At 33.3% G+C, this 15402-nt stretch overlaps 1 protein-coding gene across 2 annotated transcripts in view; it reads left to right on the forward strand.

Annotated features, from left to right (window-relative positions):
* Nucleotides 1-15402, forward strand: part of LOC118198978 (peroxisomal targeting signal 1 receptor-like) — a 159956-nt gene that overhangs the window by 20624 nt on the left and 123930 nt on the right. For both annotated transcript variants that reach the window (XM_085827671.1, XM_085827670.1), the window contains exon 3: nucleotides 13050-13085. In XM_085827671.1, coding sequence (XP_085683797.1) covers nucleotides 13050-13085 — 36 coding nt within the window. The remainder of the gene's footprint in view (nucleotides 1-13049; nucleotides 13086-15402) is intronic.

The raw sequence follows: 15402 nt of genomic DNA on the forward strand, positions 1-15402 counted from the left end.
TCACTTTCTTCACTATCGGAAGCCCGAGGAACTTGATTTAAATCATATCAAAGACGTACATCGAGATGAAATACTACACTTAGTGGGGAATTATAAACCAAATAAAATAAAAACATCTGCTCTGAAGATAAGGATAGTGCTGAGAGATCAACTTCCAATCCGCAGTGTGAAATTGATAAACAAATTTCGGATTTCAAAACATACTTTCGCTTTGTAGATACAAATTACATATTAGTAAATATATATCGGAAATTCTATTTGACATAATCTTTCTAATCTATCATAATCTAATAATGACGTTTCTGCCCCCCCCCTGCGGCAGAGCAGCGTGAAATTGATAAACAGATTTCGGATTTCAAAACATACTTTCGCTTTGTAGTAAATATATATCGGAAATTCTATTTGACATAATCGAAAGTTCAAGCTTACTTTTATAAAATTGCTCTAACAGTCTGCAAAAAATAAGAAGCCGGATCTAATTCGAAGATTAAGGAACAACGCAATCTGCAACATTAACTGAATTAGATAACATTAGCTTAGCGTATAACTCCGTTACACATTAAACGCGCATGCGCACAAACATATTCGCAGCCATAAGGGTCTTACGCGCTCTCGTAAACGCCTGTGCGCATGCGTGAACGCGGCGCATGCGAAGAAAGTTTGTAGCTTTGAGGTCCGGATTATAGATCATTCTGGATTATGGGTGTCCGAATTAACGACTTTTGACTGTACCAGGTGCAGGACCAGTGTGACTGTTCAGCATCCTCTCTCCACTGTGTCTCCAGACTCGAATCTGTTGGAAAATGTAGCTTATTGTAAACCTTTTACTGCATCATCTCTCCTCCTTGAAATGTTTATTTAGTTTAGTTCTTATTTTAATGTAATATAGTAGTTACTTCTACTTCTTTTTCTTGCTGCCACTGTTTGCATTGAGAACGGACTGTTTCAGATGACGTAACATCATGTTTCGTTTTTGCAATTGAGATGCAAAAACGAAACGTGATGTTACGTCATCTGAAAAGCCGATTCGTGCCGATAGCTGATTGGTTGCCGTGAGATGACGTCATTCATACTTCTGCTATAAGTATCTCGCGTCGCTCTGGTTCAACCCTTCTAGTTACTGCTTTCCTGGCACTTGAGTGAGCGGTTTCCAGCCCCTTCAGAAGGATGCATGCAGTCCGGTGATTAAAGTGCCTTGGTTCTGGTTTGCAGGAAGGCTGTTCCTGAATAAAGTTCCTTGGTGCCTGTCCGCGGGATGGTTGTTCCGGAATGGAGTTCCTTGGTTCATGTCCACAAGATTATTGTTCCGGAATAAATTCCTTGGTTCCAGAGGCTACCATGTGAGTGACTGCCGTGGGCGGCATCCATGTTCTTCAATAAAGGCGGCATTTAAAACATGTGAGCGGCGATTCCTAGTGCAAACGGAGTTAGACCGGTTTTAAGTGTTTTCAAGAACTTGATTTAAATTTCTGGTGTTTTTCTTGACCATTGATTATGGACTTATTGAATGTGTAGCCAGCTTAATTTTTAGGCCGCTTAATTACTGTTTAGGACATTTTATTTGTATTGAATGCCAGTGTTTTGGAGACCAGGTAAAAATATTATTTGATGAATGATGGTTATATTATATTTTCCCTAAGACTCTGATATTGTTGAAATTTATTTTCTGTGTTTTTATTCTTTATTATATTGTTAATAAATTGGTTAAGTTCAAAACCTTTTATTGTCTTCAATGTCTTCACAACATGATATCTCAGGGAGCTTTTATTGCTTACTACTGCTAAATGTTTAATTTCTTTAAACTTTAAACTTTGCTTTAGCATCAGAATCCAACCATCGTGGTATTGCAGACAGAAGCGTGACTCATCAGTAAAGACAATTTCATTCCATTCTGTCGTCCACTCTCTTCTTTCATCACACCATTGGTTACGTCGTCGTCTGTAGTTCTGCGTCAAGGGTAGACGAAGCAATGGACGTCTTTGCAGACAGACCACTCTGCTGTAAATGACGTCGAATGGTACGCGCAGATACTGGATGATGCATTAGTGACTGAATGTGCTGTGCTATGGTTCGTGATGTGACTGAGCGATCCGTCACTGCCATGTGCACAATGTTCCTGTCATCATATGAAGTCTCACCTCCGCTAATGCATATTGTAAATTTCATGTTATTTGCATGCTTCCTTCAGGATGTTGCATTTACGGTGGCCAGCAATGTAATTGGAAACAACATTTAGAATTGCTGCAGTACTCATAGAAGATCAGCGTCATGGTATAATTGGCAATTAAGCACAGTTTATTCTGACTTGATATCCAAGTACAGTAGAAGTCCAGAAATCCGCAGAGCTTGGGACCAGAGGTTGCACGGATTTTTGGATTTTGTAGATTTCAGGACAGGAAAGATAAATCATTATATTCAGACTAAAAGTGCAAAATAAATAAGGCGTATTAGATACATGTAATTAAATGATTAGGTACATTATTGCTATAACTTATTATATGCATTAAATTATTATTACATATATAGATTGATTATATTATTCATTGTATTATTATATGTACACAGCATCGAGGTTTGCCGATTTCGCCTCATGCAAAGGTTTCTGGTTTCGGATTCCAGTGTTAGAATAACTGTTGCTGTAAAATTTCAACAGCTTTTCTTTATTTTTCTGTCTATCATACACAATCGTGTCGCAATTCCATACGATTCTGCTATAAACTGAGGAATAGCACCTGCTTCCATCTTTTGCAGAATTTGCACTTTTTGTATTACCGTCAATGTTTATGTTTTTCAACGTTGCAAGCAGTAAAATCATGAGTGCGTATCTTATCTGTAATTGTATCAAAAAGTGCTGAAATTTAAAATATTCTTAATTTATCCACAAAATATCCAGATAAAAAATGAAGGCAGCACCAAATAATCTCGTGAAATAACAAAGCTCAGAAAATACAGCAACGTGAATTGTGAACTTGAAAGAAGAGTTGAGTGAATCGTCTGCTTTTTTACCTAGATGCAGATTAGAGGTGGAAAAAACTTATGTTTGTTGATTTGTGGGATATCAGAAATGTTTAATTAATTTACTGAATCTGACTATATAAATGGCATTTCACTTTTCAAATTGTTGCCACCAAATATTATCACCCCTGTATTATATTCAAAGGAATTAAATAATGGAGAATCTGCATCTCGCATTATGATAAAACAACGGTACCCAGAGTTATCAAACTTTGAATAACGTATGTCTCCACCTGAATATGAGCATCTGGAAGCCAAAATTTGGAATTTGTTTTATTATCTATTCCATATTTTGTAAAGCATTTATGAGTTTTTAGTAAGAAACTCAACAATTTCAAAGCAAGCAATGGCGACACTGTACGGGGGGGAATTATCTCCATTACATGAGACTGCGTATCGGAAATTCTAACGATATACTCTTTTTAAATTATTTTGTGATATTGCTGTTGAATTGAATTTTATGGCAAGTGCAAAAAACACGAAGAAAAAAATGAAATGTTTACTGCTAAGTAATTAACGATAATTTATTCAGTGTTGTTAGATTACTCACAGCGAGCTGACACACACACACTACTTAAATTACAAACGCGTGTGAGTAGCTTGCGTTCAACTACCTTCGGCTTTTGGGGGACACGTGCACTCAGAACTTGTACGCATCCCCCGATAGAAGAATGTGGCCGAACACATGGTCTCAATCATAGTTTTGTACGATGCACTTTGCTTTATTATTATTACTTAATTCATATTGTTACGGATTTCATAGTTATTTATTTATTTAGTTTTTTTTATTTAGAATTGTAATTAGATTTGCTTCATGTTCCATTAGCAAAAAAGATTTTTGTAAAAATTTTTGTAAAGTTGCATTAGATTTTTGTAAAGACAGCTGCGTTGGAAGGTTAAAAATAGAACAGCATGTGCATTTAATACCTAATAAATAAATATCTCATAATTGCTGTTGCCATCCACAAAAATCCAGATATTTATAGACGTTTCCAGTATATTCGAGAAATTAATTATAAAGCTTATAAAAGCCAAGAACAAACAACTCATCTCCGTAGTAGCTGTAGTTCTAGCGAACTGTTTGTTTACTTAATGCTGTGATTGATTTGTATCGATTTCGCTGTGAGATAGAATTAGTTTCTCTGTTTTGAATTGATTTTTGATAAACATTTGACATTTTGTGATATTGTTAGAATATTTTTGAAGAAATATTTCAGCATTTTGATTTATCTCTTGTGGAAAGAATAAATTATTGTTAACTTTTTAACGTTAATCGTGTTTATTCCAGCCCTTTGTATTCAGTATGTCTATATCAAAACCAAGTGGTAGTAAAATTAAACGAAAAATCGCTGACGAACCTAGAATATTCCAAGTAAAATGGAAATTAGAATTTTTTTGCTGTGAAATAAAAGATAAAATAATCTGCTTGGTATGTAATAATACTATTAATGTACCAAAGTTATATAATATTAAATGTCATTACGAACAACACAAATCGAAATATAACAATTACGAAGGATTAATGAGAGAAGAAAAGTTGAAAGAGCTCAAGTTAGGAGTGAAAAAGCAACACTCCATGTTTAGTAAAGTATTGCAAGAAAGTGAAGCGGCGGTACATGCAAGCTACGTCTTGTCCGAGTTGATAGCTAAACATTCGAAGTCTTTTACTGACGGTGATTTCATCAAGGAATGCCTAATGAAAGCTGGAGAAATTGTTTTTCCTGGAAATGTGAAGGCTTTTCAATCAATTTCATTGTCTCGAAATACAGTTGCGGAAAGAGTTACTGATTTAGCCGCGAATTTAAGCGATCAGATCAAAGCAAAATCATCTAGTTTCGAAAGTTTCTCCATTGCCTGTGACGAGAGCACGGACATTAGTGGCAAAGCTCAATTAGCAGTGTTTCTTTGTTCTTGTGACAAGAATTTTAACATTTTTGAGGAATTACTGGAACTAATACCGATGCCTGGTACTACCACAGGAGAAGATATATTTACTTGTGTTTTTGGACTTCTGCAGAAATACAATCTACCTTTGGCAAAATTAAATTCTGTAGCTACAGATGGCGCTCCATCAATGACCGGGAAAAACAAGGGCTTCGTAGCATAACTAAGAAAAAAACTTGGGGAAATTCACGGTTCAAACATTCATCATATGCATTGTATTATACATCAAGAAGTTCTATGCATGAAAGTAATAAATATGGAGAATGTTTTGTCATATATAAAAAAAAGTTATAAATTTTATAAGATCTCGAGTTTTAAATCAGCGTCAATTCACTGCTTTCTTAAGTGAGTTAGATAGTGAATATTCGGGTTTGTCCTACTATACTGAGGTACGTTGGTTATCTTGCTCCAAGATTCTCAAACAATTCTGGGATTTGAAAGAAGAAATATGTCAGTGTTTAAAAACGAAAAATCAAGACGTAAGTTTGTTTTACGATCCAATATGGATACAAGATTTATCTTTCTTGGTTGATATAACCAAACACTTAACCGATTTAAATTTATCGTTACAAGGAAAAGATCATATCACTACGAACATGTTTGACATAATTAAAGCATTCAAATGTCAACTAGTTCTTTGGGAAAAACAACTTAAAAATGAAGATTTGATGCACTTCCCGATGTGCAGCATGAACAAATCAAGTTTAGATGATACTTGTTCCTATCAAAAATACGCAGAAAAAATTGCAAATTTAACAACTGAATTTGAAACGAGGTTTAATGATTTTAGTTCCCCCGAGGACAATTTTTTTTTTTTTTTTTTTTTGTTCTCTTCGATTTTCTCAATAAGTATTGACTCAGTACCCAGCCATATGCAAATGGAGGTGATCGAGATTCAATGCAACACAAATTTGAAAGCAAAATTCAATGAAGTGGGCGTGCCTGAATTTTACAAATATTTACCAGCCAGGTTTGAAAATACTCGAAAATTCGCATATGAAATTATTTCCATGTTTGGTAGCACTAATCGGTGCGAGCAGTTATTTTCAGTCATGAAAGGTAATAAGTCTCCTATTAGAAACCGTATTAATGATGCTCACCTTTGGTCAGCGTTGAAAGTTATCACTGCAAACAAAATTTCTCCCGAAATAGGAAAGACAATAGCAGAGAAGAGATGTCAAGTATCAGGACGTAAACATTAAATTTTTCTTGTTCTTTTGTATATAAATATATATGTTTATTATTGTATTATTCGAAATAAATCCACGTTTCTATGAATATTGATTTTTATTTTGTGGCCCACCTAAAGTTAAACCTTGTTTGTTTGGTCCAAGTATACCTATGAGTTTGACATCCCTGCTCTAGAGGCTCGGTGGTCATGCCTTGGAACCACTGCTCTTTATAATGGCACTTGCTTGCTTTTCAAATACGAATGTTTATTTTTACCCGGATATAGATAAGAGGCTTTGAAACCACAGATTTATTTTATTACTAAACAATATGTGTACCTGCACAGTGAAAAGGTCTTTCTTTTCCAGAGATTTTTTTCCGAGTTCAACACACTTGCTTCCCAAGCTAGTATTGTGATTTTATAAATTATTTTCTGTGTTTTAAATTTAATGCAAATATACTTTACTATAATTAAAAATAGAAATCACATAAAGTGTTATTTAAATTAAAAATATTTTCTGGATATTTTGGGACGAAATACGAATAAAATAAGTATGAATGGGAAACGAATGATCCATACCAAAGCCAAAAAGACCAAGCCTCCCCTCACATTAACATAAAAAAAAAAACACAAATTTCGTGTGCGAGATGAATAGAAACTAACGCCGGACGTATACCAGTGAAATTTAGATCTAGGCAGGTAGCACAAGGAATAAACCCCATAGAAGAAGATACATGAGCGAAACTTTCAATGTGGGTCTATGCATGTACCAAAAAGACAAAACATGCTTTGAACATTGTCACAAAAATTTTGTTCTGTGAAATAATAATAATAAAAAAAAACAGTCTTTTTTTTAAATCCATTTAGGCAAACGTCCTTATTATGTAGGTACTTATATTTTCACTGCTATAGAAAAATTACATAAATGTTTACTTTTTAATTTTTTCTGATGATTTACTTTCTAAAATAATGTAAAAAAATTATATATAATGCAATTCTTACATACACTTTCTAAAATTCGTTAATTTCGTCATTTATTGGAAATACGCACGAAGAAATATAAGTTTTTCCCCCTACTACCTCAGTAAGTTTCAAAGTCCTAGACGCACGGTGATTTCACAGTGCAACCACCACCCACAGAACAATGGGCAAGAGTAGGCTTAAAATAATACAAAGCAACATATCATATCTAGTGCTTCAGCGGCTTATTTGGATATGACTCCAACAAATTCTAGACACCAACTACATCTGGGAAAGTAGAGATAGCTTTCATCATTTACCAACTGCGCCAACAGCTGGTGTTCTTCTCTATTCTGATCATTGGCTCTGTGTCTGTAAGCAAGCAGCAGCAGTGGCATTAACTAGAGTCATCTGTCATAAGTCATGCTGATTATTGTTTTCTTCACAATATAACTTATGTCCCTTGACATAAAATTTGTACATAACTCTGGACTGAGGGAGAACATGACAAAATGAGGCATAAAAAATATAAAGCTATGTGTTAGTAAAATGTAAATAAAAAGCCACTTATTTTCTTTTAAAATATGTTTGACTATTTTAAGGGTAAAATGTTAATATTTCAAGAAATTTTATAATTTTAATGCTATTACTCAAAAGAATTTATGAAGTTTATTTTATTTTTGAATTTGTTTTATAATTAAGTTAAATATTAGGTTGTGTTTAATAATAATGCTTCCTACTTGCATATTTATTTTATTTTTACAAACTACAAAAGCGAAGTTCGAGTATAAATAATTGCTTTAGCTTATAAAGTTCCTATTTGCTTGATAGGTCCCTAATTTTTTTCATTAATAGTCCTTAAAAGACCTGAAAAGTACTTAATTTCCACATGCAGAAGTGTGTAAAGCCCCGTTCACATGCAACGCTCTTTCGTGCAGCCATTTGTATGAGGGAGAAATGGGGATATGAAGCAGTTTCGCCTTCAGGACCAGTTCAGATGCACATCGTCTTCCATCCCTCAACCCGTAAGCCACTGCGAGCAATGAATGATGTCACGAATGCAGATCGGATTGGCGGATTTCTAACGTTTGCTCACATCTTTTTTGGCATTGTTTACTATTGCTATCGAAAGCCATCGGAGTTCAACTCTTTAATTAACTAAAATACACCTAAATGAATTTAAAATGCAATTATATAGAGACCAAATGGTTAAAAGAAGAAAAGAAATCACATATATTGCTGAACGGTTTTAAATAAAATGTTTTCTGGCTGTTAAAATTTCAAACTTCGCTTTTTGAGAAAATGAATAAAACGACAAATTAGTATTATTTACATTAATTATAAACATTTTAATATTGATTATAAACGTTTTAGAAAATATATTATAATTAATTCATGCATTAAAATTGTTTTGAACCTGTTTTACAAAGATTTTAAATAAAAGCTTGTAATTTATGTTTATATTAACCAATTGAATAGCATTAGGTTTTATTATATATATATATATATTTGAAATGATTTAATGACGGTTTAGGCCATTTATGCATTTTCTCAGTTTGCATTTTTTCGATAAATCTTTTTATTTAATGTCCTAAAATTTATATAGATATGGCCTAAATTATTTAATATTTTTACCACTTATTTAAAATTATATACTTTATAGAAACAGGGATGGGTTTTGCAAAATACTGAAAAGAAAATTTCTTTGAAGTGAAAATGTGAATGAGATATTTGTTTCAAAGTTTTTACATAAAATTATGTTTTTATTTTTCTTAGAAACTAATTCATTAATTGCATAATCGATCATTAAATTTAAGAACTTTCTAATAAATACAATAAGAAAATTTGGAAAAACCATTGAAAATTGTGGGACAAGAATGACATTTTAATTGTTAAAACATTCAAAAAATTAAAAAAATTCCTAAAAAAATTTTAATTAAAAAAAATTACTGGCCAAAAGAAAAGTAGAAAATAATTTGAAAGGTTTTCAGATTTTAAATTATGTCCAAAGGGGCGTTTTTTTAACGTTTTGTGTGTTACTTTTATTTATTAAATATCATGTTCTATGTACTCGAACTACAAAATTAAGTTCAACAGCAGTATCGCAAAATAATTTTAAAATGAGCATACCTTTAGAATTTTCGATACAGAGTCTCGCATGCAGGAGATACAAGAAGTTTCTTTTTTTTTCTTTTTTTGGTGTGTGTGTGTGTGAAGTTTTGCCATTGCTTGCTTTGAAATCATCGAGTTTGTTAATAAAAAAATTCTGAAATTTTTACAAAATATGAAATAGTAAATAAAACAAGTTCCAAATTTGGGCTTCCAGATGCCCGTACTGGGGTCGAAACGCACGTTATTCAAAATTGGATGGCTCTAGGTACCATTGTTTGATCACAATGCGAAAAACATACATACATTTGTGCAGATTCATTATTTATTTAAATATAATACAGGGCCCTTTGGACTAAAAATTTTCTTTCAGCTTAAAATTATCTTGTCGTGCAAAACTATTTAATAATATTAAAAAAAAGTAGATGAAAGTTCTTAAATTAAAAAAAAAATCATTTAAAAGGTACCGAGTTCCGTCTCGTTGAAGACGATATGCATGTCTTTAGTTTTAATTTGAATGGCGTTTCTGGAATACCCAGATCAGATAACTTTGTCTATACTAGTTTACAAATTTCCGTATTTCGTACGGTTCCATCTAATTTTTTTGGACGATATCGCATCTCCAGATATCTATCAATGCAATTGTTTCGCTGACAGTCCAGTGAGCATTCTGTTGCATGTAACCTTGTTGTTTGTTAAAATTAGTGAACGGCGCAAATGTGCAGTGCAGTATGGGAAATCTCCCCATTTGCCCTGCTCCAGAGACAGGTAGGAACATTTAACCAAGTTCTACCTCCAATTCTGCGAGGCAGTTAATGCTTGTTCGCCATGTGAATGGGACATGTTGAAGAACTGGTTTTCGCTACCGGTCGAATCTGCTCTTATGTACAGAGCTTATGAAGCCTGTAGTAGGCTTTTTACAGGCTTGTGAATTTATTTAAAACATGCTTTTTTAAGCTATTGAGCATTCTTCAATGATGCTATTGCAGTTACTTTTGTAGTGGCTTACTGTTAATTGAGCGATGGAATATAAGCAAGGAAAGAGCTAGTCTTCAGCGGGATTTGGCGACATGATGATGAGCAGTAAACGGGTCATTTTGTTCTTGGTGACAATTTTCAAAATCATGTGAAGGCCGTATCGTATACTAGGATTTTACCGCAATTTTTTTTTTTTCTTTTTCTTTTTAATAAATACCTTGTCATTTTGCAGTAAAATAAAAAAAAAAAAATAGTAATCAATCATCTAGGATAACCATGTAATATAACTATATTCGCTAAAATATCGTTGATTATTCTAATTAAATTTTAAGCAATTATCTTTATTTTTATGTTATTCATATCATTTAATGTTGCTTCTTCCCTCTAAATTTATTTATCATTAGTAAGTAATATTTCCAAATTTCAGGAAATTTTCTCTGGCATAATCCTGAAATTAATTATAGCAATATGATGACATACCATCACGAAATTTAATGCACATATTTTTTCCTTATGTATGCTGCGAAATAAATATAAAATACCTCAATTTATTAAAATAGATTTCTTTCTTTCGTTTAGCTGCAGAATGTCTGCAAAAAAAAAGCCTTATTTTATTCCAGATTGGGAAGATTCTAATCTCAATCTTCAGTGGAGAAAACAACAACTATTATAATTATATTTGTGTTTTCAAGTGTTAAGGTGCCTTTTAAGAACATACCTCACGCAAATTAAATTTACCTAAAATCTAACCTAACTGTTTAGCATTGCGTTGTGATTTATAAGGACCGGGTTAGCCTCATGTTGAACTGGTGATGATCATGAGTAATAATTAAATAAAACATACAGTTGGTTATCCAATGTATATATCTTAAATTTTATTAAGTTTTTTAAGCAGAAAAGTAAACAAAATTATCAAACAAAGTGTACCAAGAATAATTAAGAATAAATGTCCTCTGGGATTTATTGAATAATTTAGTGAATTTGCTACACAGTACAAGTAACACCATAATTAATTTACCTCTTAGCACAGCCAACGTACATTACACGGATAGACTGGAATTCTTTCAAAACATACCTGGAAAGTCAGGGAATTTCATTCTCCTGTTTGAGTGGCAACCCTGCAGGATGCAAAGATTAATTTGTCTTTCAGGAGAAATGTCACATAAAATAAAATACCAAAAAAGAAGTAAGTTTACAAAGAAAGAGTTATACAGTCAAAAGTCATTAATCCGGACTTGTCTGGACTTCCGCGATTCCGGATTATAGATCATCAGTTTAAATCTGACAAGATGGCTTGCAGAAATTATAAAATTAAAAATATGAAACCGTAATTTATGAAATTAAGAACAATTATGATCTAAAGGTTATCAAAATTTACAAAAAAAAGCTTAATATTTATTTGTTTACTTTATTAAACATTTCTTTTAATGTAAGTTGTTTAAGTTGCTTCGTTTTATGTGATAATACTTTCTCTTTAATTCTATAAACAGACATAATTTCTTGTTCAGTTACAAAGTTCCGCTGTTCAAGTCCTATAATTGCTGTGTCGAGAATACCAACTAATTTGTCAATTGAAATTTTTTCGTTTTCAATAACCTCTGTGTCACTTTCTTCACTATCGGAAGCGAATTATAATGACGAGGAATTTGATTTAAATCATATCAAAGACGGAGTACATCGAGATGAAATACTACATTTAGTAAGGAATTATAAACCAAATAAAATAAAAACATCTGTCGTCAGGATAAGGATAGTGCTGACAGATCAACTTCCAATTCATTTCGTTCCCCCCCCCCTTCGCCGCAGAGCAGTGTGAAATTGATAAACAGATTTCGGAATGGTTAGAGAAACAAAGGATGTGCCTTTATCAATTTTTCGCAGCAATTCCACTTTTTGTTTGATGGACATCGAAACATACTTTCGCTTTGTAGATCCAGCATCGGAAATTCTATTTGAGATAATCGAAAGTTAGTCTGCAAAAAATAATAAGCCGGATCCAGTTCTAAGATTAAGGAACAACGCAGTCTGCAACATTAATTGAAAAAAATAATTGGATAATTTTAGCTTATACCATGCGTTATACATTAGACGTGCATGCGTAAACGTATTATGCGCATGCGCACATGCATATGCACAGCCGTAAAGGTCTTACGCGCATGCGTCAAAGAGACGCATGCGCAGAAAGTTTGTAGCTTTGAGGTCCGGATTATGGATCATTCCGGATTATAGGTGTCCGAATTAACATCTTTTGACTGTACAGACGCATGCGCAGAAAGTTTGTAGCTTTGAGGTCCGGATTATAGATCATTCCGGATTATGGGTGTCCGAATTAACGTCTTTTGACTGTACAGAAACTTACAAAATAAAATATCTGTTGTAATTTTTTTGGCCTGTATTAATTATTATTCATGCTAAGGTGAGAGTCAGATTACAGATTTTTAATAGAAATTTGAGATATACATGCAAATGTAAGGTGATTGTGAAGTATTTCTATGGTTAATTTTAAGCTGAATTTGTAATTTAAAACTTGTCATGAAAATATTAAAAGGGACTGTTATTGTAGATTTTATTCTTTTAGTTAAGCAACTGTCATGTTTTATGAAATGTATTACATTTCATTTAATTTTTTTTCAATGAAGGATCCGTTAATTCTAAAAAGTTTTATGAGAGCTGTTTTATTCTACAAGATTTTCAGGTGAAATATATGAAATAATATAAAAGTTTTACATATCAAATGTGTTGTTATTAGTGCTTTCTCAAAAGAGATATCTTAGACTTTTTTCTGTGTCTGTAATGCATACATATATATATAAATATTACTTGAGCTTCAAAAATTGTTTATTGGTAGTAATTTTCTCTTCCGAAATTTCAGGCTGGGCAACCTTCAAGTGCTTCTGCTTCAGATCAGGTAAGTTTGTTATAATTTAAATTTCTTACTAAAAGTTAGTAATACGTAGGTTGGGGCAAAAGTCATGGCAACTATTTTTTTTTCTTGAAGATACCAGTCCGGTTGGAAAATGTGACATATACTGATGAAAGGACAAGGCTTTAACTACATGTGTGGACAATGAATAGCACTGAAATATCGTAACACACGAATTTATTATGGTAGTATACAGGACAATATGGCCTTCACCGTGCAAAAGAATGATAACACAATACTCATAAAGTTGACATGAGCCCCTGTAGCACCGTGCGGTCACTGCTCTGTCATGAGGAACAAAGTGGCAAACAGTGACACCCCTGACGTCATACGCGATGATCACCATCAATTTGACTGGGAAAGGATTCTGATGGACCTTCTGCTCCCTTGGTGATCCAGGATGTCGCCACTCTGCAGACTGACATTTCAGTTCTGGTTTGTTATGCCCTGGCCCAAAATTCATCGATGGGGATTATTCGTGAAAAGAATTGATCGCCTTCCTTTTGCCAGCGAGCAAAGTGGTTGGAGCATATTGCATAGCACACAGACCTTTAAACTTCTATCAGTGCATGCGGTACCCACCACAAAGCAATTTTGCGTAGCTGTAGCTTATTACGCAATATCCTGTGGACAGTGCATTTCTCGATGCCACTTGCCCTATCGAACTCCAGTAACGTCCATCGTCTGTCTTCATCCATGAAGTGCTCAATGACGGCACACTCTCCAGTCGTCCCAAACGTTGCTCATCACTGGTTGACACACGTCCTTGCTGAAGCTTTCTTACCCACCGTGTTTCTGTACGATATGGTAGGGCATTATTCCCAAGGGCTTCTACTAATTCACTGTGACATTCCATCGCATTTCTCCCTCGGAGAATGGCTATTTTGATGTAAGCGCGCTGCTCAACACTGGTTATTTCCATCTCGCACGACACTCACCAACTGACTGATTTCAGAGCCCTCGCTACCACACAGCCAGCTATCACAGAGCCATCTGTTGTTCTGCATACACACTGTGCCTGCAGAACTTCCACATGACACATATATGTTTTGTGATCCGTTCACATATCTACAAAAAAAAAAAAAAAAAAAAAAAAAAAAAAAAAAAAAAAAAGTTGCCATGACTTTTGCCCCAACCCTCGTATATTAAACAAAACGTCGACACGATGCAATTTCAAAAATAATTGTAAAGTGTTATGTGATGTGAGAATAAGTTAATTGACTTAAGATATGAAATTGTAAATTGCATTTAATACAGAAATTTCAAATTAATGTTTGATTAAAAAAATGTAAAGGATTGAATGATTCATTTGGCAACAAAATATAAGGATTTTATGTAAGCCACATGGCTAAAACTGCTGCAAGCACTGAATCTTGCCTGAATTAAGAGATGTTATTGCATTTATCATTTGTAAAATAACAAAAAAAGTTCTCTTTTATATGATTTTAAGAGCACATTTTATGTTTTTTTTTATGAACAGTAGGTTTACAAAAGATTTGGTTTACAAACTGAATTCATAGTCATGTTTTTCTTTTAGTGTATGGTCGCTCTAAATATGCTACACAGCTGCTGCTGCAGAATTTTTTTACTGCCTTGTGCGAAGTAAAAAGGAAGTATTGTAATTGCGAAAAGTTCAGGGTATTGCAATTTGAACGAAAATATCCATTTTGACCGCTATTGAATGACGTTTTGGTGTGATATCTGTACGTAAGAAATAACGGACTCTTTTCCTCCAGATGAATTCTAAAACTGATTTAAAATGAATTCAGAAGAAATTTTTCTGTGGCGTATATACGTGTGTATCTCGCATAACTCAAAAATGATTAGCCTCAGAACATTGAAATTTTGTATATGTGACTGCTATAATATGTAGTTGCGCACTTCCCTTTTTGGTAACAATTGGCCACACTAAAAGTATATAAATAGACTCACTTCCAAAAGTTAAGCACGAAGATGTAAAATGCAAAAAAATTGACAAAACTGCTTTGATTGACACAAAATGTGGCAGGAAGGTAGCATATATATTTATGCATAAAACAAAATCAATAATTATATACAGAAATGAAAACAATATTAAATTTTTGTAAATTATCAGATAATGACATACTGGAGACTTTGAAAATAAACAGCGTAAAATGAAAAAGACATTAATAAGGTATGTGATCCCCCCTCATCTGTATACCAGGGTTCGTACAGTCCTTAAGAGTCCTTAGATTTTTTTGAATCGATTTTTGGTCCTTAAAAGTCCTTAATTTTGGGCAAAATCAGCAGAAGGTTCTTAATTTTAATCATCTGAAATTTA

Source organism: Stegodyphus dumicola, chromosome 12 (assembly GCF_044657685.1).
Source record: "Stegodyphus dumicola isolate Sdum_Otavi_A_Nest chromosome 12, ASM4465768v1".
In the NCBI taxonomy this organism is placed as follows: domain Eukaryota; kingdom Metazoa; phylum Arthropoda; class Arachnida; order Araneae; family Eresidae; genus Stegodyphus; species Stegodyphus dumicola.